The sequence below is a fragment of the Chelonia mydas genome, chromosome 8 (genome assembly GCF_015237465.2).
Source record: "Chelonia mydas isolate rCheMyd1 chromosome 8, rCheMyd1.pri.v2, whole genome shotgun sequence".
Lineage (NCBI taxonomy): Eukaryota > Metazoa > Chordata > Testudines > Cheloniidae > Chelonia > Chelonia mydas.
The window spans coordinates 6155623-6181253 of record NC_057854.1 but is presented as its reverse complement, the minus strand read 5'-3'; the positions used below and the strand labels follow the sequence as shown (position 1 = coordinate 6181253).

At 47.4% G+C, this 25631-nt stretch overlaps 1 protein-coding gene across 1 annotated transcript in view; it reads right to left on the bottom strand.

Moving 5' to 3' along the window:
• FAT2 (FAT atypical cadherin 2) overlaps positions 1–25631 on the bottom strand; it is an 84875-nt gene that overhangs the window by 56791 nt on the left and 2453 nt on the right. The window contains exons 2-3 of the mRNA XM_037906919.2: positions 9598–12892; positions 8534–8848 (exon numbers count right to left, since the gene is read on the bottom strand). Coding sequence (XP_037762847.1) covers positions 8534–8848; positions 9598–12862 — 3580 coding nt within the window. The 5' untranslated portion in view covers positions 12863–12892. The remainder of the gene's footprint in view (positions 1–8533; positions 8849–9597; positions 12893–25631) is intronic.

Sequence of the window (25631 nt, the reverse complement as noted above, 5' to 3'; positions counted from 1 at the left end):
ACAAACAGCTGTTTGAACCACTTCCTCCTAGGAGCTGGAAAAAAGCACCCACTCCCCCCAGATAATTGTTGTTTTCCTTTCTGATTTGGACAACGCTGGGCAGGCTTTCTAATGGGATTTGAAATCCACTCTGGGTTTTTTGGCTGATTTCCTTGTCTGTGCCCCAGTGCACAATAATGGTTAAGGTACCTTGTCACAGTTTGGAAAGGCACAATGACTAGCCAGGAGGCTGGAGCTCCAGAGGCCAACTCAGCTCCTGCACACAACATGGAGGTTAGATGCCACTGGAGCGGTTAACTCCCTCGAGCTCTTACTGCCTGGGTTAATCATTGAGCGGGGTGGCCTTTTTACAAAATCTCAGACAAGAACCATCACAAACATGTTTACTCCTTGGTCGTCTCCTCCTCCAGGCTGGTCCTGAAGATCACTTGTAAACTAACTGAGGTCCTGTATCGGCTTTACAGTTCTTTTCCAGCTGGAAGAAAAGTTTGCAAGGCCAGGAATGCACAAGCCCTGTGCTTGCAGCCTGTCCGAGCCCACGTGCTGACAATGGAAACAGATCATTTCTGCCTGCAGCGACAGAATGCCTCCTGCTCATTGTCAGAATAAGGGGAAAGAAAGCCAGGCATGCTGGAACAGGAGCAGCAAGCAACAGTGCGTTGGTATCAGCCAACAGAAAACAACAGCGTCTGCTGGCAGAGCTGGGGATAGGGTTCTGACCTCATGCCCAGCTCGGGCAAGAGCAGAACCCAAAGAGTTAACACAGGGAGCTCCAAGGTCAAGGGCACCTGAGCTTTTCACCACAAGGCCCTGAAAAAGGAGAAAGTAGTTTGCCTAAAATCCTCTTTCTCCCTTCTGTTGTCCCCTTCCCTCTTTCATTTCCCCCCCTCTCATGTGCTTTCTTACTCTACCTCACCCTCTTTCTTTTATTCTGCTCTCCCATTTTACCCCCTCATTAGACCCTTCTCCCTCTTTCTTTCTTTTGGCACAAATTGTTAACGGCGACCATTGAAACGAACTGTCAAGGGCAATGGTGGATTCTCCATCTCTTGGTGTCTTCAGATCCAGACTAGATGCCTTTCTGGAAGATATGTTTTAGCCACACACAAGTTATTGGGCTCATTAAAGGGACAACTGGGTGAAAGTTAATGGCCTGTGACATACAGGAGGTCTGACTAGACAATCTAACGGTCCCCTCTTTCCTTATATCTCCCTGTGATGGAATGCTCACCCCACACTAGACAACAAAGGGTTAATGTGGCCCAGGTGGGGTTAAGTAATGCAATAGGCCACATCTGAGGGAGAATGAGCCTTGATGAGCAAGCCCTGATTAAGGATGGAGCCCAGCTGAGTAGGAGCAGGTGGGGCTACTATAAAGCAAGGAAGTTTACAGCAGAAAGGGGCTGCAGTGTGGAAGCCTGCAGTCATTCTCTGGGCTTAGAGCGGGAAAGGAGGAGACCCAGGGGGAGAGAGAAAGAACTGGGATCCTGGCCCTGAAGGAAGAGTTTACCTAGAAGGGTGGTCGAGCAGAAGCCTGATAGGGATGGAGTAGGAAAAGGCTCAGGGAAACGGCAGCAATGTTTGGGATGTTGCAGACTTTGGCTGGTGATTAGAGGGTCCCTGAGCTGGAACCCAGAGTAGTGGGCAGGCCTAGGTTCCCCTGCCAGCCTCTGGGGAAGTGGCACAGCCTGGGCAGTGAATGGGAAGGCTGCCTGAGACAGTTCATGTGGAAAGACTGTGATATCCCAGAAGGGGGAAAACACATATCTTCACCAGGGTGAGTAAGGGCTGTGCAACTGGTCCTTAAAAAGTTACACCTGGGATGACATTAGCCCAGTAGGAACATGGGGACATTGGAAGTAACCAGGGGTCCATACATTCCAGCATCCTGTCTCTGACAGTGGCCAGTACCACACGCATGAAAGGAAGCTTCAAGAACCACCCCTAACTGGACAATTCTGGACAAAGCTTGCCAGCAGGTATAAGGGACGGGGGTGCAGGAAGTCTGGCCTAGCAGTCACAGCTGGGCTGAGGTCTGCAAGAATCAGAGTCAGGCTGGAGATCAGAGGCAGTACTGGGTTAGACTCGAGAGGCAGGAATCGGGGTCGAAGTCAGGATGGAGACAGAGACCAGGTGAAGTCTGGCATTACAGCAGGCCAAGGTCTGTGTGGTTGCCCAGACAACATCCTGGGGTTAAGTAGGGGCACTGGGCCAATCAGACACTGTCACTCTGGATCTCTTTGGCTGTACTTCCTGTGGCACCTATCCTCCATCCTGTCCCCTGGCTGTACTTCTCTATGGCCGCCAAGCGGCACTATGGGAATATCAGCTGCTCCAGGCTCTGCAGACCTGGGTTCTAGCTGCCAGTCCCTTATACAGGGGACACTTCTTCCTAACCTGTTCATGGTTCGCTTATTCCCCAAAGCATGAGAATGTATATCCCTTATCCAATGTAAGATGATTCCATCTAAGGTGACAGTGGATGCTCTCGTTCCCCATATAAATATCCAGCCCTTTTTTTTTTTTTTAAAATCATGCTTAGCTCTTGGCCTCAGAGATGTCTTGTGACAGTGAGTTCCACAAACTGATTATGCAGTGAGTGGAAGAAGTGTGTGGAGATGACCTATTGCTCCAAGTACTGTTCCTTTAAGGATGCCAAGTGAGATGATGATTGCACTGAATTTCAGCATTTTGAGTGAAGTCAGCAGTGAGTGCTTTCCACGATGAGAATGGTTTCCCTGGTATCAGGGTCACCCCTGACACCATCAGATCTGCCCTGCATATTGCTGATTAGGAGTGAACACAGTCTTCACGGCTGTAATTCATTTGGAAAGAAGCAAATGCTTTCCAAGGTTCTTTAGAACCATGGTTTGTCTTTGAAGAGAGGGATCTCCTGTGCTCGAGTCAACCGAGGTCACTGCAAAGGTGATCCGAGCGAGGGGTGGTTTCACAAGACCTCTTTGGCTTGTGTCTCCAGTTCCTAATTCCAAGAGTCAAATCCAGGAATGTGAGATTTGGTAATAAAAGCCGGAGGATTTGCAGCTGGAACAAACCCGCGCATGTAAAGGCTTGTCACAGGAGCATGGGGATAGAAACCCAAGACTTATTCTGGCTTCAGCTTATACAAGGACTTTAAATCCAGTCTCATCTGCAAGTCAGTGCTGTATGCAGCCCTCTGTTTAGAGGTGACAAAGAAAAATCCACCCCACGAGTATTGCCAGCATCATGTAACGACACTGCACTATTGATGTTACAACAGTCAGCAGTTTCCTAAACCTTTTGCAGTCAGATGGGCAACGTGTGCTCAATGGGACCGAGCAGAAAACAGGTGTATTAGATCTGGGTTAAAACAAAGCCCAAAATCAAGGGGGAAAGACTGGGGATGTTGTACGCCAAAGCAGCCCATGAGCAAATACGTTGTTGCTCAGATGTCCTTCTTAAAATCAAAGTCTGAAGACCCACAAATGACATTGATTACTGTGTCTGTAGGAGGATGTCACAGAAGACAACATGCTGAGCATGATTGGCAGGAGCTGCTTGCTGCAGGGTCATTACAGACAGGCGGCTTCACGGCTAGACTTTCAGCCTCGCCTCCTCCAAGACAAAGATATACATATCTGAGGGCACACAGCTACTGCAAGTCATAGAGAATATTGGCTGTCCTCTGAAAAGGCAGAGCTGGAGAAAATTATGCCTACCTGTAAGCATAAACCACAGTGATCCTCAGGTACTAGGCTCCCAGCTGCCTCCTGTTCAGGGGATTTTTATAGCCAATGTAGCTAACTTACAAGACCACACACCATTCGAGCTCACAGCAGTAAAGCAGAAAGTGACCTTTTCCTCCCTGAGAATAAGGTGCCCATATGTCTCAAAGCACCCTTAGATCTGCACAGAGGGAATGGGCTGGGAGCCCAGCTGATAGGTAGCAGATAAGGAGAATGCATTCAGAGACAGGCATGTTCCCCAGCCCTGGTCTCCTGAAAGGAGGAACTCAGGTTTAAAGAGGGAGGGGAGCAATGTCTGCAAGTCTTTCTGGTTCCCTCCATGGTAAGAAACACACAGGGAAAGAAATCGGTTTCTGGAAGCAGTAGCCCCTCTGGATACAGGAACCCAGTAGTAGCAGAGAGCTCAGAGATGGAGGGTGTTTCCGATGAAGAGATACTGGCTGAGTGAGTAGCTGGGGAAGGGAAGAAGGTACCAGTTTTCTGAGGCAAAGTGGATACCACGTATTCTACATTTGCTTTTCTTCAGGACAAGTGACCAAAACCACCCTGTAACACCGACATCCTCACTCCCTCCATAGCACCCCCTCTCCACTTGCAAACTCCCCATACACTAGAACACAATTTACATCAAAGAATGACTTCTGAATACTAGGCAAATCCAATGTAGATGTCTGCAAAAGTTTCCAGCTAAAACTATGACCCACAAAAACTCCACTGCACCATCTGCTAGGCTGGGCTGGGGATATTCCATTGCCAGAGGCAGGAAGCTCTCATCTTCACTGTGTTTATTCCCTCTTCTTATTAACCTTCGTTTATTACCCCTCTTCTCCAACCTCTCTCAGGTATCCGAGAAGGGGGACAGGGTTGAATCCTTTATACTTGCTCTATGCTGTCTGGGAAAGCCCCTTGTTAAGGGGTCATTCTTAGGGGGGCCCTTTCTGTTCCCTGTAAACCTTGTAGCTCTGAGAGAATGACTTAAAGGGGACTATCCCTCCACAGAACAGCTCCAGTGTGGGTTGCGTCTGCTAGTGTGTCTCAACTCCGAACAGGAGGAACCTCCCTCTAGGACTGAGAGGTGGAGCATAACCTCTGTGGCCCCTGCAATTCTTGGCTTCTCTGAGACCACCAGCAAAATGACAACTGTGGGGAGGGGGCCCTCTGTCCACAGGGAACTATACTGAGACCTGCCCATCTCAGCTCAGGAGGGCACCAGAAACCTTATCAAGAAAAGAGCAAGTAAGAATATAGTAAATGAAAGCAGCAATTCTCTTTCCCAGGCAAGGCCCCTGCACTCTTAAGATCTGTAGTGCCCTGTGGTGGACGGGCTTGCTTGAACATGTTATCTCCTGCTGCCACATCTCATAGCATGGGGTGAGGTTAGAAGCTGATTGGTTGTTACAGGTGATGGGGTTCTTGCTGAGGGCAGAGAGTAAATTAACCTTTCTTTATAGACAACGTTATCAGTAAAGGTGAGGGAATTCAAATGCCAGATGGTTACAAATCCTTTCCGGGGCTAGGCCTGGTGCGCTAGCAAGAAGGGGTTGGGTTGGGGTTGGCTATACTGGTGCCCTTCCTGGCATTCCCAGCAGATAAGGACTGAATGGGCATGGAGTCTGAAACACCACCTAGCCTTTGGAGGAGGGGGCCCTCCTGGCTGGGGGAGGTAACACAGAGGGTTTGTGAGTGCAGTGCGGCTAAGGAGAGGTTGCTGTCTGTTGTGTGGGTCAGAAGATGCCTTCAGTACACAGAGCTCTCAGTCTGACCCAGCACTAACCTCGCAGTGCAAGCCAAAGCCCCAGTATGCCTGGCTCTCTCCCGCTAGATGCCAGAATTCATGGGCATTGCTGACAAGGTGAAGCTGGGCTTGTGGGGGAGGACTGTGTTGATGGGCCTCAATCTACCAAGCCCTCCTGCTGGTTGATTTTCAGAACGGTGTCTGGCTGGTGCCTGAGTGCAGCTAGGGGAGGGTCTTAACCAGAAATGGGGAGAGGGTGAATTATGGACTGATGTGGGGCAGGGACCTTTAGGGTGCATTCCGTACTCAGGTGGTCATTCCCTCTCTATGAGATGTGGAGGCATTTCAGCCTAGCTGATCTTGAGACTGAATCTTTCTGATTTGTTTCCAGTGCCACTGTAACATAAAACTCGTATTTGTCCATTGAACAAAAGCATTTTACTAGGGAGATGATGGGCTATGTATTTCTGGAGACCTAGACTGTGGTGTTCTTCAAGTTTAAGAAGTTTCCTTCTAAGTGTGCTGTTTGCTCATGACTCTGAAACCTTTGTGCCGACTCTCATCTCTTCAGTATTTGCTCAAATTGCATGACTAACAACAATAGGCTCTGTGGCTTCCGCTTGAAATTACTCATAGCTCGTAACTGAAGAACATAAAGAAAGTAAAGACTCCCAGTCATGTCCAGTCACAGACACTTCTGCCTCAGCAAATTCAATCACTCAAAATATTCTTCTGTCTTTGAATGTTGGGGTGATCTCAGAGTAAGTGTGGTAGAATTTGGAAGCGATCACTGGTTTTGGAATGTAAACCCTTCTAGAACCTTTCATGGTCTTTCCTCCATTTAGTAAAGAGAGAGAGAGAGGCGTTTTTTGCCTTTGAAAAAGCATGTAGAATAAAGAGCTAGAATATTGGAAAAACCTCTTCAGAGTGTGTTAAAAGCTCTAGAGGATTCATGGTGCCAGAAACTTCTCTGGGCCCTTTTCCCCTCTCTTAAAATGTAGGTAAAGTCACCCATTTTGCAGTGAGTTTTTTGTGGTTGTTTCTTGCACAACTATGATGGCTTTCACTGTCCGGAGAGGGTCAAGTAGATCCCCATGTCAAACACACTATAAATCATCACTGAGGACAAAGATCAGGATTCCACCTTCCACCACTTTCCAGCCATCGGTAGCCTCAGGATGAGACACAAGAAGATTGTATTTGTAGCCACTTTAGTGGGGCAACCAACACGTTCCCTTCCTCATCGTGAAATCAGCATTGTGTAAACTGTCTACAGCCCAGAAATTTAGACAAGCTGTGACTTTATCTGGCAACAGCAATCAACGTCTTCTTTTTAAATTCTGTATATACTTGCATGTAAACCTAGGGGTGCATACCAATGTTTCCAGGCAATCGTTTTCGTTTTGGATGACATGCAAGTAACGGGGAAGAGAAAGGAAGCTAGATCAAGTTTGGAAGCAGGTCCTCTCACTTCTCCCAAGCTCTGAGTTTAAAGAAGAGTCCTCCCACCAAGTGATAAGGTCACCTCTCATCAGATGCACACAACCCCTGAGATGGAGAATACAGAGAGAGGGATAGGAGATGGCTTATATGTGAGTCACGCGTTTTTTGTTTGTGTACAGACATTTCCCTTTGAGGTGAGTCGGCTCATTTGGATTTTAGCCTGGTTGTTCTAACGTAAAATTAGAATATTGTTTTTACGTGGATGCTGCAACTCTCTAGCAGAGTGCCTAGTTACCAGGGGTGCAGAGGAATGTAGAGCTGCAATTGCTGAAGAAGACAGATGGTTGGGAGGACTCCGTGATATTATCCAGCATGTCGCCATTTGTGGCCAACATACAGTACCATCTTACAGGGAGTACAAAAAGAGTCTCTACTGAAACCTGGAGGTTCTTACCATTTACTATACTATACCTGCCTCCCCTACACGGTCACCCCTACAATAGCTCAACATCTTAACAAGCCAGGGAAGGGGTTACTAGAGACTGAGGAGCAACACACATTGCCAAGAGCCAAGTTAGTTTCACTTGCCTCTTCAGTACATCCAGCTGCCGTAGCATACCGAGAGCAAGGAACTTTAACCTGTTGCACTATCCTGGTACTAAGAAAAGGAGTACTTGTGGCACCTTAGAGACTAACCAGTTTATTTGAGCATGAGCTTTCGTGAGCTACAGCTCACTTCATCGGTGCATCCGATGAAGTGAGCTGTAGCTCACGAAAGCTCATGCTCAAATAAACTGGTTAGTCTCTAAGGTGCCACAAGTACTCCTTTTCTTTTTACGAATACAGACTAACACGGCTGTTACTCTGAAACCTATCCTGGTACTGCCATGCCAGACTCATTTAATCAACCCCATACCATAGTCAGATTCTTTGCCCTCCTTGCTCCAGTTCCCAAGAGCTGATATAGAGAGAGGCCTGGCAGAGCTTTCAGACCGGCCCCATGTCAGACTATCATAATTTGGGGAAGCTGTTTACACTAAGCATCAGTGGGCTTTGGAAGGCTCTCACAGATCTGGCAATTAATGCTGAGATGAAAGATGTAGTCTGGAGGGATGGCAGAAAGCGGCTGAGTCAATACCGCACTAATAGCCCTGGCGAACCAGAGGAGTCCCCAGGTATAACAGAATTGGTTTTTATTGAGCCTGTCGTTTGGTGATCATCCAGTTCTACAACCAAAGAGTACCTTCCAAAAGGACACTTCCTGCTGGTGCCGATACACTTGCCACTGGCTTACGCTGCTCAGTGGGGCAGTTGATTGTAAATATTAAAAACAAATTCTTTGTGTCTCTTTGATGCTCTCAAAGAGGTAAAACAATCTTGTTTCTTTCTGAGAGCCACTTGGCTGCAGATAAAGATTGTTACAGCTTGTGGGAGTGCCAGTGACAGACAATCGGCCTCTTAGCAGACACTGTACCTGGGGATTTGGATATTTGAAAGAAGTCACCATTAAACTGCCCTACTTCATCAGAGGCCAGCTGTAATTTAGCAGCTGTGCACTCTCCTGAACTGAGTATGCTCTGTGCAACACTCCATGTGTGCTATGGAGACACTGAGGCTGTTTAATCCTTACCTGTGACAGGATTAATGGTAAAAAACCCTTGAGGATTTCCATTTACGATATGGAAAGTCAGCTTCCCTGCGGAGCTGCTGTCTGGGTCCCTGGCATCAAGCTGAAGGACAGAGGTATTCACTGCGGAGTTCTCCATGACAGAGGCATAAAAGACTGGTCTCGACATCTGGGGCGGGTTGTCATTGATGTCGGTGACTTCAATATAAACTTCGGTCACAGAGGACAGAGGAACTGAACCTCTGTCAACAGCTAACACTGTCAGCCAATAGTGAGATGTAGATTCTCGGTCCAGTGGTCCCACAGTCTGAATTGTACCTAGGAGAATTACCAAAAGCTCTTTCAATGGATTCCAAGAACTCCAATACACTTGCACAACAATCCCCTTAAAAACTGTGGGCTGGAATTTGTGCGTGGTCCACTAGCAGTTCTGTGTTACCATGCAGGAGATCTGAGTCTCAGCACTGGATCTGGTGCATGAGGTCAAGCTTATCTCGGAGATGAAGCTTGCATACCTTGGGGTTCTAGGGTGGTGGAGGGGGAGAAAAAGGGTTGAAATGCTGCAGCAGTAGACCCTGATGACTGAAGTGAGTCATGATTTAATACTCTATCAGTCCAGGTGAACAAGGTGCATGCAAACCTCACTCTGCTGTGGGGCCTATGGCTGGCCCAGGCAGCCCTAGATGTGGGCAATGAAAACCAGGACGGGGACAGGGAAAGTGTGTCTGGGACATATACCAATCCCAAGTATCCCTGAGCAGCTTCAGGTAGCGGGGCTGTTATGGGACTTTGGCTGCTCTTGCAAGGTATCTTCCCCTTGCAGAGCCCCTTAGGGAGGCAGGAGGTCCACACATTGGTGAATTCCCATTGGAAGCAGCTGCCCCTGCTAGCGCATGGGGTTGCACGTTGCACTTCCCTGCACAAGCAAGGGTGATTTGAGCTTATGGACTTTGCAAACAGAATACGGAAAGGTTCCGGTGGGCCAAAATTCAGACCAATCACAGGATGTCATTTAAGCCAACCTTCACGGTGCCCCTTGACATACCCTTACACTGGCCTGTCATTACCTGTGTCCTCTTCAATGCGGAAGACAGCCAGGCCAGTGCCCTCTCGGATGAAGTATTGGAGTTCTCCATCCTGCCCCTTATCTCCATCCTGAGCTGTTACCATCATCACCGATGTACCCTCGGGACTGTTCTCCTGCACCCCACCGCTGAACACAAAGAAGGCAAAGTGAGGAGGGTGTAGGTTCTCGTTGACGTCAAGGACATCAACCGCCACGTGGCAGAATGAAGAGCGAGAGATGGGCCTCCCGCCATCGCTGACTTGTATGGTCAGATTGTAAAAGTTCCTCATCTCATAGTCCAGCTCTTTCTCCAGCCAGAGAGCCCCGGTCAGCCTCTCCATGTGGAATGTCCTCTCCTCATTGTTGATAAGACTGTATTTTAACTCTCCCCCAGAGCCAGCATCAGGATCAAAGGCTTCCAGGAAGAGCAGAATGGTCCCCAGGGGCAGGTCCTCAGGGACCTTCACATGGTTCAGGGCTGGGATGCAGTGTGGGGAGTTGTCATTTACATCTTCCAAAGTCACAACCAGATCAGCGGCTGAAAACAGCTGGTGGCCCATTCTAGGCTGGTCCCTGGCTTCTATTTTTAGCACATAGCGAGGCCACAATTCTCTGTCCAGGGGGCCAGTCACTGTCACCTCCCCAGTGACACTGTTAATGACAAATTTATCAGTGGGGGTGAGGAGGGAATATTTTACCTTCCCATTGTCATCCATATCAGCATCTTCTGCTTTCACCTGTGCTATAATTGTCCCTGTTGTTACATCTTCTGGTATCACCACCCCATATGCACCAGGTGGGAATTTAGGAGCATTGTCGTTGGCATCCAACACATTCACCGCCAAGAGTTTCCATGATGACCTCTGAGGAGTGCCAAGGTCATACACAGTAATGTTAAGGATGTAGAAACTGGTTCGTTCATGGTCTAAAGGTGAGAGAACTTGGAGGAGACCCATCTCCATGTCAATTGTAAAACAACTGTCCTCATTTCCATCAGTGATCACATAGACCAGTTTGCCGTTAAAGCCAGTGTCGGGGTCAACAGCTGCAAGGTCAACAATGGTTGAGTTGACTAGGGCAGTCTCCATGATATCGATAGACCTTGGAAAGTTGTCATCAAACTGAGGTGAATGATGATTCACATGATACTGGTTCACAGAGGTTTCCTCCTCCAAGCCGTGGTCCTTAGACAGAGACTTGATGGAGTGGAATATATTCTCCGTCAGCTGCTGCAACACCCCCGTCTCCTCGCACTGCATGTGGACTGGGAAGCCAGGGCTGACCACAGTGATGTTAACAGATGTAGGTGAAGCATAGTTCTCTCCATCTGTTGCAGTTATTTTCAGAGAGTAGAGGGGTGACTGCCAAGCAGGAAGATCTCTGAGAGAGGTTCTAAGGGAAATGACTCCAGAGACAGGATTCAGGTCAAAATGCTGAAGCTCATTGCCAGACGTGATTTGGTATCTTACGTGCTGCAGTTCATCTACATCAATGGCAGATACTGTGACCACGGGGTGCCCAATAGATAAGTCCAATGGGATGCTTCCATTGCAGTTTGCCTTCTCGAACACTGGGGCATTGTCGTTCAGGTTGCTCAGAATGAGGGAAACGTAAACCTCGGTCTCGTGGCGGAAGGGGGATCCCCAGTCTGATGCCCACACACGCAGATGGTACCATCTCTGCATCAGTTCATAGTCCATTAGCTTGGAGGTGGAGATGATGCCTGAGTATGGGTCAATGACAAATGGAACTTCTTTCTTGTTGGCTATGGTGTAGGTGACAAAGCCGTTCTCCCCATGGTCATGGTCTGTAGCCATCACTGTTAAAACACTGGTGCCAGGCGGGACATTTTCATCAAAGGTGCCATGATAGGAAGACTGAATAAAAGTTGGAGCATGGTTGTTGCAATCAATGATATCAATGGCAACAGTGGTGTAGGCCTGGCTGTTGGCCGTTGTAACTTCAAGTTCAAAGTGAGACTGGTCTTGGAAGTCCATCGTTCTGACTGTAGTTATGAGCCCAGTTTGAGGGTTGATTTTAAACCCTGTGCTGTCAGGAGTGGGTCTCAAAATATACTTCAGATTTGGAAAGACTGGGGTGATTTTAGCCATAGCAACTTGGCTCCCAGGTGGGGAAAATTCACTGAGCTGGACTCTGTACACTTCCTGCTGAAATCTGGCAGAGACATACTTGGAAGGAGGTATGTGGATAATTCTAATCTGTGAGCACAGAGGTGGTTTGCTCTTGTCCTTGGCCTGCAGACTTAGATTGAAACCAGAGGGGTTAGCCAACCAATTGATCTCTTTGGTTGACACAATCATGAACTCATTGCTCCCAACAAAGGATTTCATGGCTTTGAAATGTCTTCCTGGATCTCCGGCTACAATATCAACTGAATCGATCCCGGGTTCTGAACCACTAGCTTCCACAAACAATGTAGCATAGAGGAGGTCCTCAGCTGAGTCAGCTGGTGTCACCGTCACTGAGGCAATAGCTGGGGGCTTCCTGGCAGATGGCTCCACTTGGACCATCAGATTAGCTAGGTTTCCGAATCCATTGCCCTCGGAGATTTTTCGCATTCGGTCCACAGCCAGGACCTGCAGCTGATGTTTCCCTCGATATGTACCATTCAGCCTCCCGGCCGTCATCACTACTCCGCTGGTGGGGTGCACCGCGAACAAGTGTGAGCGGGTGTGGAGGGCGTAATAGAACTCTGCATTCTGACCCAGGTCAGCATCCGTGGCACTGACTACGCTGATGGCAGTTTTCGGAGGTGTGTCTTCTCTGATGGTGACTTTGTACGAGGGGGGTGAAAAGAGAGGTTTCAAGTCATTCCTGTCCAGAATGTGGATCAGCACTTTGGCCCACGCTTCATAGGCAAAGGCTTTCTCTGTGGCTTGAATTATCAACATGTAATTGTCTTTGACCTCCCTGTTTAAAAGCGCCGTGTTCCCGCTCCTCATTCTGATCCTCAAGAAGCAGAAATCCCCGACCGTGTGCTCCTCGGTTTTAAAGAGACCGTCGCTGTCCCCGGAAGCTATTGTGTACCTGACGGCCCACTCTGGGTCTGTCACGTAAATGCCCATTTTGACATAGCTCTCTATATAGGTCTTGGGGGCAGAATTCTCATAGATTGTGGCGTTATAAAAGGGATGGGTAAAATGTAAGGGGGAGGAGTTGCCTTTCTCAGAGCTCCCCAAGCAGGCCAGACAATGCATCAGAAAACAAGCAGAGCTCAGGACACGCTTCTTTGTAGCAACATCCATGGTGTGTGAGGCGGGATGTCTCCTTGGGCCCTGAAGCGAGGCAAAGAACAAACAATTAGTGTGTTAGCTAACATGGATGGGGGCAGTTATATTAAATCTCGCATGTTGCAGCATGAGAGAAGATGCAACAAAAACTAAGGATGTGATTGAACTATGCATTATGCTCACATCCAGCAGGACCTGATTTAAAGAACCATGATCACTCTCCAGGAAATGTCACAAAATAGGAACACAGGAATTACCAGACTGGATCAGAACCATGGTCTGTCTAGTCCAGTGTCTTGTCTCTGACAGTGGCCAGCACCAGGTGCCTCAGGGAAACCCCACCGTTGGGAGATGTGGGACAATCTGCCCTAATCTCATCCTAATCCCTAATAGCTAGAGATTGCATTAAACCTTGGTGCATGGGGTTTTCTGTCCCTTCCAAAACTCTCTTTTTCAGCAGTAGCTATTATAACTCAGGGTCACCTTTTTCTTCCTATAAACGTTCAGTCCTTCTTTGAACCCTGCTGAGGCAATGTCCCGTATTTTACTGAAACCTTGCTGAGCTGTTGTGTGCTTCCTCTTGCTGAATACCAAGACACGAGTGTTTCTGCAGTAGCTACAATCCTAGTGCCCCTGCTGCCAGGTTCCTTCACTAGCATTGCACCCAGGTCTGTGGAGTAATAACGCTATCATCATGAATGTAACTCTCACAAAGACGTGACTGTGACGTCACTGAAGGAATGGGGCGGCAGATGTGTCATTAATATGGAGAAATGTTATTAGTGAGGGTGACAATGGTTTTTAAATGGCCAGGGTACTTTTTATGAAGCTAGATGAATGCTTGTCTCTTTGCATTAAGGGATGAAACTGGGGATATTCACTGATAATTCAAGCTATTTATAGGCGCCTCTATTTCCCTTGGATATCCCAGGAGATCACAATCTGAGACTGTTCCTTCCTCTTTTAAATTCAAATTGCATATCCAGTACCAATACCTGCCAGTTGTTCGGCACCTTACTAATTTAAACAAGAAGGACTTGTTTTTCCAGATGCTTTTTCAAGATTCATCTCTTTAAAAGACGGGACTGGTTCAATTTCCTAGTTAAACCAAACATTCGGAACAAATGATCTGAACCCAAGTTTGTGCGCATGTGTGTCAGCTTCTCTTGCTGAGATGGCCAATAAAGAGCTATACACTAGACACTATCATTCACACCCAGCCTTCATGAATAAGTAAAAGCCTGTCATCCAGCAGTCTGACTGACTGGAACAAGACAACTGAAGTTTAGCTTTTGCATATAGATTCATAGATATTTAGGTCAGAAGGGACCATTATGATCATCTAGTCTGACCTCCTGCACAACGCAGGCCACAGAATCTCACCCACCCAGTCCTGCGAAAGACCTCTCACCTATGTCTGTGCTACTGAAGTTCTCAAATCGTGGTTTAAAGACTTCAAGGAGCAGAGAATCCTCCAGCAAGTGACCCGTGCCCCATGCTACGGAGGAAGGCGAAAAACCTCCAGGGCCTCTTCCAATCTGCCCTGGAGGAAAATTCCTTCCCGACCCCAAATATGGCAATCAGCTAAACCCTGAGCATATGGACAAGATTCATCAGCCAGATACTACAGAAAATTCTTTCCTGGGTAACTCAGATATGTGGCTTGGGTCACAGGGAAGTGCAAATATCAGAATGAGAATCAAAAGCCAATGTCATGTGGATTTGGTACAGAGCTGGCAAAGTCTTTACTGCTATAAAACTCGACACTCACTGAATTCTGAGCAAACGATGCAACACACATGTGCTTAAAAAACCCTCGTAGGACAAGGCCAATCTATCAAGAGAGACGTGCAGTTTCTTCTAAGCCTGAGAGCTGTGGTAAAAGAGCTGCTTGTTACTTAAGAGAGCGAAAGAGTCTGGCAGCGTGTAGGGACTTGTCTGAAGCTGCTCCTTTACAACACTGTCATGGCGGAAGCTAGAAGGAGGACATGTGGGTGTGTTTGAGTGTGTGTGTGTCCTATAGGTCTGCAAAGCAGGAAGAGTTTCTTGTCTCATACAATCCATGTGAGAAGAGTAAGCCAGCATTTTTTAAAAAGAGTGAAAGAGACGGACATCACTTAACAAGGCAGGATTTTCCAAATGGCATCAGACCATTAACCTTCATGTCTGGTATCTTTTCTCTAGCAGGGCCAATGCCGAATGCTTTAGCATATGGCACAACATTCCTCCTGACTCCCGCCGTTATTAACCTATGCCCTAAAGCATTCAATTTAATTACCCTTATCTCAGCGTGCACAACTACTGATATTATGTTTACATACATAACTATGGCCGAATTCTAACCCCACGTGTGTGTTTCTGCAATTCCCATTAAAGTCAATAGGAGCTGTGTTTGCAAACGTAGAAGCAGAATTTTGCACTTAGCCAACACTAGAACGTTCCCTTCCCTTCTTACTCTCCTGAAATAGCAATTAAATTCCTGCTGATTTTTTTCCCCCTTTTCATTTTGTGAGTGGACAATAATCCCGGTTTTCAAACTCTCCCACCTGTGGGCCCAAGGGAAGCACAGTCACTGAAGCCAGAGGTTCTCTAACATTTTCATTCTACTGACCACTTCCTAAGAGAGCTGCTCATGGACGCACCTGCCTTTCCAACACCCCACGCTCCCACTGCTTTATTCTCCTGAAAATTCCTTTCTGCAGATTACAAGGAAGGCATCCATGGACCACACTGTGAGAACTACCAAGCTAAGGTTCATTTGGGACAAAGCCCTATAGAATTTAATAGAAAACAGTAATCTTTCTGGGGTTTTTTTTTATCCATTCTATAGAATGCAATGGAGAATCTATCTCTTCTATTGGATGACGTAAGACATCTATAGAAAAGAGAACATCCTGTGTCAAATTCAATAGGTTTGCAGAGTAATTTCTATAACCCCTACTAAATATCTATGGCACCCATTGGTGTCTTCCTTATTAAATTTGATTGGACTTCTCCAAAAGGGGAAGCTCTGAAGCTGAGCATGCAGGAAAATCATAGCGTGAATAACACTGCTGTGCTCTTATATCCCTAACCTAGTCACACCCTCACGTTGTCTTTTAGTTTATCCTTGGGCAGGAGTAACGAGACACATAGAATTTAAAAAGCGGATGGTATCAATGTTATTAAAAAAACAGCCTCTTCCAGTGAAGTGTTATGAGGCCATCCTTTCGCTTTCACCAGAACTCTTACTTTCCAGTGCAAGGAGATGACTCAATGGAGTTTCCATTTATTCTGTTCTCCCTTCAGGTGTGGCAGAGTACCTTGGCTTCCTCAGTGCTGAGTAGGCTTTAGGTTTAGGCTTTAGCCACATTGGTAGGTTCAGACAGATGGTTTCTGGAGCTTCCAAGGGTGAGGTCAGCTTTTACTTAGGTAAGGTGATGGAAGGGAAAGGAACCAGGGACATCCTGGGAGGGCTCTGTTTCTCTGACAAAGTTTTCATATAATTCGGGCAGTAAAGATCTCCCCAGAGCGTATGAGGTGGAACTAGCTGGGGATCTTTTTTTCGGTAGGTCGGAATAGGAAAAGAGGATGAGAAAAAAAAAAAACAGGTGACAGATGTGTAACATGTTGGTTAATGCATTACTGGATGGTGCTCAGCTACTGCAGAGCGGAGCATGGAATAGAATACACTAGAATAGAATAGAATATGGTTCTCCTTAAGATAGGGTGTGCTGCAAGTCCGTCCAAGTTCACTTCCTCCTTCTTAAGAGAAAGGTTCTGATGTGAAGAGACTATGTGTTCTAGGGGTCCGTCCACTGGTGCCAAACTTCAAGCATAGGAAGCAGCAGATTTTTTAAACAAATCTGAACACAAAAAAACCGTAACTATCTCGGAATCTGGCTCTAAAATCCTTAAGATGCCTCCACTCAGATCTCTAGCTTCAGCTCTTTCCTAGGAGCTGTAGTCACTGTGTTTGTCCCGTGGCTACTAAACTCCCTAGTGTAGGTTCACCCTTTTATAGGAGCCTTTCCCAGCATGTGTAACGCCAACAGATCCCGGTCTTGAGCGGGCAGGATTGAACCAGCAACCTCGGGAGCTTAGTGCATGAGCCTCTAATGAGCTCAAAGCCAACTGCCTAGTAGCTAAGGCTGTAGAGAAGACTCATTTTATCTCTCTCTCTAAGTGGTCTCAGTGCCACTAGATGGGACAGACCACCACACCCAGAAGGTGTGTGGGTTACACATGCTCTTCTGGTAGTTGGAAACAAGCAGCGGCAGCCCTAAGGTGGCCATTTTGCATCTGATTTCTCTAGGCTGCATTTCCTTCCCTTCCATATTTAACGCCTGTTATGGTTTTCCCTGCTTCCCCTTCTTTCTCATTCCTGAAGAAGTGGCAGGTCTTCACAGGCCGTTGGTAACGGGAAACAGAGCATTTGGCTTCTTTGTTGCTGCTTTAAATCAAGCCCAGGCTGGTAATGACCAAAAGTTACCATTCGCTATTAGCTGTTTGGTATCTTATGTGCAATGAATCTGGTAGCTCCCCAGTCGCCAGGTCCCAGCGGAACATCTGAAGAACCACCACCACTGTTGACACCCTAGTGTCAGCAGAGGTCAGAGTGTTCACAGCTGGGATTACCCTCACTCCCACAGGGCAGGTTTCTACAGCTCAGCGTTAGACACATGCAACGGGCAGCAAAAGGATTGCTTCCACAACACTGCTGCTGCTCCTGCATGACTTCTGTCCCTGGAACTGTTAACCTGATATCTTTCACATGGACTAAGCTCACAAGAAAAAAGGTTCAGAGAGGAACCAGAACACCTGAGAAAGCAGTGACAAAGCTCAGCCAGAAAGCTAGGGAAAATGAATTGCCCACGGGAGCAAAACTGGTCTGTTATGGCCTATCCTAGGACTCAAGGGAAAACCCTTTAGGAAAAGGCCAATAGAATTTTACAGCAATGGAACCAATAAGGTTCTGCAGAACCGTAGTAGGTTTCTATGACTTTGAAACCCTACAGATGAGGCTGTGTATGTGAAGGGTGTAAAATAAACTGAATTTAATATCACAATAAACAGGAAATCGTGTGCAGGGTGTACTGCACTGGCCTGGTGAGGGAGTAGGGCATTAAGGGAGAAGAGAATTTAAGGTGAGGGGCAGTTCATAACTCTGAGGTTTCTGCTGCCTAGTTCAGGGATCCCTGAATCAAGATTTAGGTGTAGCGTGCTGCATAGGGTCTGGGTTTTGCCGATAGATTAACAGAGAATGAAATCCTTTCTGTGATTTGATTACCCTGTAGGATTCTATAGGAGTGACATTATTCTCTATTAAATGTTAATATTCAAAATGGACAAGCTTTTCAGCAGGTTATTTTCTACAGGAAGCAAGAAAAACAAATCCCTTCCATGTCTTTTGGAGCAGTGACTCAAGAAGAGACACAGGAACCCTGTGACCTGGGCTCTACACCTGTCTCTGGCAAAAGTTGTCTATGGGGGTTAAATCACACGCCCTGTACCATGATTTGCAGCCCCAGACATTCAGAGGGCACTTCGCGTTCAGTTTCAGGGAAGCTGTTTACTGCCCAGCAGACATAACTCACATCCTCTCTCCTTCACCTACTTCCCTTCTCAGGATCCATTCACCTCATGAGGCCTTTACCTTCCGGTACCGGGGCGCACATGGGAGGTGGGTGTATTTCTGCTCTCTGGCTGCAGAAGACCTGACAACGCTACAGTCTTCACTGCTATGTTCTGCTTCCGCAATCCTCCCTGCACATACAGTAGAAGGGATTCTACAGTTCTATACATCGCTCCCTGATAAAGCGCCAGTAGCCAAATGCCAGGAGATCATTCCTCGGTTATTCAAGCTTTGTTCATGAGCACCAAAAGGGGATCAGAATTTCTGGAAGGGTTGAGTCTTATAGACTCAAATACCTAGTAAACCCTTCTATTATGCTTTTAGTCAGGCTACATTTTACCTGCGGAACGCTCTTGGTGAATCTATATTAAAAGTGTGTCCAAGAAGTCTGGCAAATTGAAACAAAAAGACTGGCGCGGTGATGAGGCTCAGAGGGGGAAATCCTTTTGATATGCGGAAACTAAATGATAACTAATAACTGCATGATAAAGTCCAGGCCCCGTTACCCTGTGTGACTCACAGGAAGCATTTGACATAAAGAAAAGTTGTGAACTGCCTCTCGTGATTTCCCAGAATGATGCTAGCTTGTGATACGGCAGTAGCAAGGGACGGCATAATGCAGTGTACAGAGCTTGCATGGTTTTTGGGTGTGCCTCCGAAAAGTGGGGACAGCCTTGCAGAAAGGAGGTGGGGTAAGGGCCAGGTACCTCCCTGAGTTCTATCCCCTCCAAGGGAAGCAGGAAAAAACACCCCAAGCAAGTTAACTCTGAACATAGCTGTTGAAGTGAATTCATCCCTTGGGGAACTCCAGGGATGCATTCTGTTCCTAGAAATGCAACCTGCACTCTGCTCCTAGAAATGTCCTTTTTCCATGACACCTGGAGGAAAGACTGGATTTGGGATTCCCATTCTCAGTACCCCACCCCCTGCCGTTTTTATTTCTTGCAAGAGATCTACCCACCCTTTGTCATATATTTCCTGCCCTACTCCTCCCCTTCATTTCCCAATCACCTGTTTAAAACTTTGCACAAAGCCCGGCCAGAATAGTTCTCACAGGACGAACAGGTAAATACACGCCTACCTCTTTGCCAAAGGTTGTTGGGGGGGAAAAAGCCCTGTAGCTGCTCAAATTACATATGACAGGGTCAGTTTTACTGTGGTTTTAAAGTGCAAGGGTCACAAAGGAAGAAGGGAGGGAGCTAAGGGAGCAAATTATTTAGCAAGGTGGGAGCAAAGCCTGAGGGGGGAAGGACTCCAGGAATGCACCTTCTCCTGGCTCAGTGTGTACCTGAACAGGAGGGACACAGCATGAGAAATTCATTTAGGGCCAAACATTGCAAAATTAAATCAATCAGAAAATAATTAACGTTGTTCAGTATAGAAAATGTAGGATTAAAAAGTATATATTTTTAAAGAGGACATTTATCCATGTCGCTAATAACACCTTGGATGAACACTGAACCCTCTTGAAAAAAATCTTATTTGCTTTTCACAGTTCATGCCGTTTGTTTACAATTTGCCATTTTCTCTGCTTGGTCCGTGTTAAAAAGGCAGGTCAGTTTTATCTTGTATGGAGATGGTTTCTAGTCAGTTTCACTGCTGTCTGCTCATGCACAAGCATAACCCTGCAATGTCGGAGTTACCAGGATGAAAGAGCCATGTTGTGGCTGCTCAATAAAAGGGTTCCACTGGACTTTAAAAAATAAAAACAATGTGAGGGAACCATTTCTATTCGGCTTAGGTGTCAGTGTTGCCAACTCGCACCACCTTATCGTGACTGTAGTCTCCTGACATTTGGGGCTTTTCTTAAAGCACCAGCTCCTGGATTCACGTGCTGACCTGAGAATCTCTGTTTTCATTTTGAAAAGAAAAGAAAGTTTCTAGCCCTCAGAGTTGTGAAGTAAAACTTGAAAACGCGAACCCTAAGCACACCACCACCAGACGACAAACAAAAAGAACCCCTGTTTTATTATTTTTAAAATCTCATGATTTTTAAGCCAATCTTGTGATGGGGGGCGGGGGGCTGACTCATGATTTTTGAACATTTGGGGTTGGCAATGCTGTATGTGAAGTGAGAGCTTGTTTGGGGGCAGATTTGACTGGATAGTATCCCGTTAAAGAAATAGCATCGCTGATTTCACAACAACGCAGCAATTCCGCTACCCTCTACAGCCTTTCAGTGACAAGCAGTGTGTTTCAAATAGCTTGGCCAGAGCACTGAAAATCATTTCCTGATTGCTAAGCATCCAGGAACAGCATGGCTGGTCATTTAAAACCCGGTGCATGGGCATTTTATGACCGAGGTATGCCCTGGCTTGGAATGACCCATTAAATAATTGTTCCAGCTAGGCTGAACATCCTGCAGGTGGATGAATGATTTCCCGCTAGGGAGGTATTTAATTTAAGCAACGGCCTTCTTATTCTCCAGAGGGCCTTCCTCAGTCCTATAAGAATTTGTTGCGGTGACAGCACACCCTTGGTTAGATCCTCACATCCAGGTTGTGTCTAAAACTTGCTGATTCTTCCTGCATAAGAGCTCTAAGATATGGCCTTTCTGATCCGTCCACACTGCTAAAAACTCTCAGAATTCGTGTCTATCACTACTACATCCTCTAGCCTTAACAAATGCAATCTCACCCCACTCATGTCCATTCAAATTGCTGCTGCAAAGATAACTTTCTTAGCTGATCACTTTGACTATGTCACCCCGCTGTTTGCAACCTGCTAGTGGCTCCCCTTTCTCTGTTGCATCAAACATAAGCTACTTGTCTCCTTTATCTGTGAATAACGCATGCACCACTCAGGAGGCTTTCTAGTACCAGCATGCCATCAGCACCGGGACAGTTTGATCTAATGCTGTTTGTAAGAGTGCATGGTCCTGAAGGAGTCCAGCTAAGGAAAGAGACCGATAAGACCACCAGCTACAGGGCACTGCCGTGGCAGTGAGTCCTGTATAAATGCCTGGAGTAGAGAGAAGATAATTGCCTGCAGAGATGTCACTGTTCTTATACCCCCTCTGTGAGCTGGTCTGCTGTCCATAGGAGAAGATCAGGAGGCTTGAGTTTGGAGTATCGCTGGGTGGGTCAGTGAACCTCAGCAACAACAGCCCAGGTGAATACTGGTAATGCTGCTTGGCACTGATCTGGTTCCATTCTCATGAGGCCTTCAGAGCACTTTATAAATGATATCTGATGAAGTCTCACAACACCCCTTGGAGGAAGATGAACATCACTGCCCCCATTTCACAGACAGGGAAATGGAGGCATCAAGCAATTAAGTGACCTGGCCCCTCTGCAGCCTTTCCAGCTTCTTCCAGCCCAGCCAGCAAGACGGAATGACGCAAACCCCACAGAGCAACCAGCCTAGGTCTAGCCAGCCAGTCTTGACATCAATCATTTCATCACACAGGGCAAGGAGGGCGGGAGCCTCCCCATGCAGTAGAGACTCCACGGCTGGGCTACTGAGCACTGGCCAGCATCAGCAGCTGCGCTGCTTGGTGTTACTCCCAGGAATGCCATCTGGTTTTGAGTGGGTGGTTAGCAGTGTGAATGCAACAATGCACTCTGAGTCTGTGCCACATAAGTCGGTGGGCAGGTGTGTTAGTCTAAACCCCTTCCCCCTTGCTCTCTCTCCCTCCTAGAGGCCTGATTTCCTTCATCTCCCAGCTCCTCCTCCTCACTGATCACAATCTGCAATCTGCAGCTTTTGCAACCTATCCCCTGTTCTACTGGGTTCCAGAGCCAGTGATCCTTCCTATTCCAGCAGTTAGATACCACGGTGGAGCCTGGGAGGTACCTGCGAGGTGCCACCTCGAATGGGTGATGCTGAGGACAGCAGCCATGAGAGCTTGAGACAGAGCCTGCCTGGAAAGCAAGTTCACAGAGGGAGGTGAGTAATAGCTTTATTCTGGCAGGGAGCAGCGTGGCTCTTTATGGCTCCCATGGGACCGCACCTGGAGTATTGGGGTCAGTCACGGGCACTTCATTGCCCAAAAGGTAGAGAACTTGGAAAGTGGTTTTGGAGACGGGCAATGTAAATGGCTAAGGAATATGGAGGGAGTCACTGTGGTTAGCGCAGCCAAATGATGACTGCCCCTAGACATGGGAACCTATTCATATGTGCAGCATGTAAATACCAAGCATGGGGAGGAGTTATTGAGTACAGTGCACACGGGTATACTTAGGAGACACAGGAAGAAATTCAGAAAGGCGACCGGTAGGCTGAATATTAGGGAACACTCCGTGGGAGTGAGAGAGGTTTGGCTGTGGAATAGCCTGTAACAGGACAGGATGGGAATCCCATTGCGCTGGGACGTTGATGGTACTCCTAGTTTTGGCAAGGGCTGGAAAAGTCTGATTTTCAGGATTCTCCATTTCTGACGTGCAGGACGAACTCGTCCACAACAGCCGCTCTGCTCCTGCAAATACTTCCTGCACTTCTCATCCCCCTCCCCAACACTTGCCCCTTCTGTGGTGTGAGGGAGGCCCTGGCGCATACCTGCCTTGAGTGCACCAGGTTGCAGCCCCTTTTCTGGCTCCTACCGAACCTTCTCCTCAGGTTCTGGCTCCACTTCTCCCCTGTACCTCCCTCTCCTTGCCCACGCCATCTATGGCCCCACAAAGTCACGAGACCTTCTCGTCAACCTCCTCCAAGGTAGCCGTCCACCACACCAGGAGAAGGAAGCTGAACGGGGAGGTGCTCTGCGAATGTGGGGCCTGCTTTTGATCCTCCCTTGGGTCATGTCTCTGGGCACGTTCCTTTGGGCCACATCCACTGGCTCCCTGGATGCCTTCGAGGAGCAGTGAGCACTGTCCGGGGTTCTCTGCTCGGTGTCCCGCTCTGGATCCCTGCTTTTGACCCTCTGACCTCACTCCCGTTCCTGTTTTATCATTTGTTGCCCCCAAACTCTTTTTGACGCCAGCGTCCAGTGGCTCCTTCCCTTAAGCTGGACGACACGGCGGGGAAGAGGGGCTGCCTGCCCCTGGCAATTTACTAGGTCCTGCCGGCACCTCAGCCACAAAGTGCCACAAATTCAAACCAGGCCAATACAAAGCTGTAGGAGGAGCTAGTGAGCCCCTGCAAGTCTCAGGCCGGGAGAGAACTCCTTGTGTATCAATCATTGTCTCTCTGTGCTCCGGCTGCTAACCCGTTATTTCATATTGATTTTTATTTAAAAGCCACTTGTCCAGAATCTTTTGGGAGTCACTCCTGCCAACCCTCTATGCCCAGAGCTGCCATCCGCCTGCAGGACTGGCCCCAGAAAAGGGATCTGTAACCCCGGGTATGTCTGTCTGCACTGCAGTTGGGAGGTGTGAATGCAGTGTGTGTGGACATACCTGAGCTAGCTTTGACCATGCAGGGTAGCAGGTTAGTCGTGGCAGCCAGAGCAGGGGGTGGCATGGAGAGCGATCGGAGTGCAGTCCCTCCAGGGACCCGCAGCATGCACGAGGGGGGCTAGCCCAGGCTGCCACAGCTACAGTACTAGCTTGATCACAGCGAGCTTAGGTATGCGTCGTATGTGCTGTATTTGCACCTCCCGATAGCCTCTCTTCCCCAACCAGACTCACAAGAGAATTCTGATTCTCTTCCAGGGATATCATTTGACTGATATCATTTATATGACCCATCTCCGTTGCCGACTTTCTTCGTCAGCAACCCAATTCACCTGCTGGTTGTTAGTTCTGGTCCCAGGGCACATGGGCCCCATCAAGCCAATTTTCTGCTCGGTTTACAGCAGCTTTGACTCCTCTGCACTGGTTCTTCCAGACGCTTCCTTGCGTTCAGAGTGTGTGTGCAAAGTAGGGTAATGGGGATGAGTCAAAAAATTCAGCTGCGTGCTGCAAAAGATCCACAGGCCGATCACTGGGGAGCTGTTCTACAGAAATGTGTGCTGTCAAATTCCACAGGGGCAGATGTTTCAGTCGATGGACTAGCTGCCCAGATAGCCTATAAAAATACCAGTCCTGCATGCCGTTAGTAAATGCAGGGAGATCGTCTCCCCAAGCAGCGCCGTAAAACTATCGTTCTCACTAATTATTTCTAGATGCTGTACAAGCAAGTAACACAGACAGTCCCTGACCCAGAGAGCTCACCATCTGGGTATGTGACAGTGTGTGATCGGTGACAAATGTGGTGGGGATGGCAAGCTAGCATGTTTGCAGGTAGTCACAGTGGGCTGCTTGTCACAGTCACACTTTGTCTTAATGAGATCTTATCAACTGGATTTACAATAGCAAGATGGGTCTCCTCGGAACTTCTCTCTACACTGTCTACTGAAGATCTGCTTCTAAATTGTATCCATCTCCCTACACTATTTATCCGAGTAGATCGATATGGAGTAGTAGATATCTATTCACTCTCTCTCTACATCTACCTATTGCTTAGCAATAGATATAAGTATCTTAGATAGCGAAAGCTATAATGCGCTCTCTGCCTATCTGTTAAGTGTGACATACATACTATACTTACATAATGACAGGTTTCAGAGTAGCAGCCGTGTTAGTCTGTATTGGCAAAAAGAAAAGGAGGACTTGTGGCACCTTAGAGACTAACCAATTTATTTGAGCATCGGATGAATGCATCCAATGAAGTGAGCTGTAGCTCACGAAAGCTTATGCTCAAATAAATTTATTAGTCTCCAAGGTGCCACAAGTCCTCCTGTTCTTTATACTATACCTACAGTGTCTCTAGCTGAAGAATTTATTTTCAGTTTCTATCAAAAGCATGATCAGTCATTAATATTTCCTAGCTGCAAACCTTTCTGCTTCCTAAAAATACCCCACAATCTGCTCTGCACTCTTCAAACACCGCCCAGCTCTTTCTTCCAAGAACCAGGAAGGAAAGTTTGTTGCAACAAACTTGCCCGCCTGCCAAGGAAAACCGCAGCAGAGAGGACAAACTGCTTGTTCAGCTAATCAGATTTCTAGCAGGACAATGAGGCACTGGCTTTTCCAAAAAAGGTCTGATGCTTCTTAATCCTATTATGTGTTTGCACTGGTGGAGTTGTACGAATGCGCACTGATATATGCACAGACACACACACACACATATACATATGCACAGGGGTGCACACAAATAAACACATGCACACAACAAAAATACCATTTTGGTTGCAACGGGCTGGCATGATGATCCTGTGTGACTTGCACTGGAGCCAAGAGCTGTTGTCCA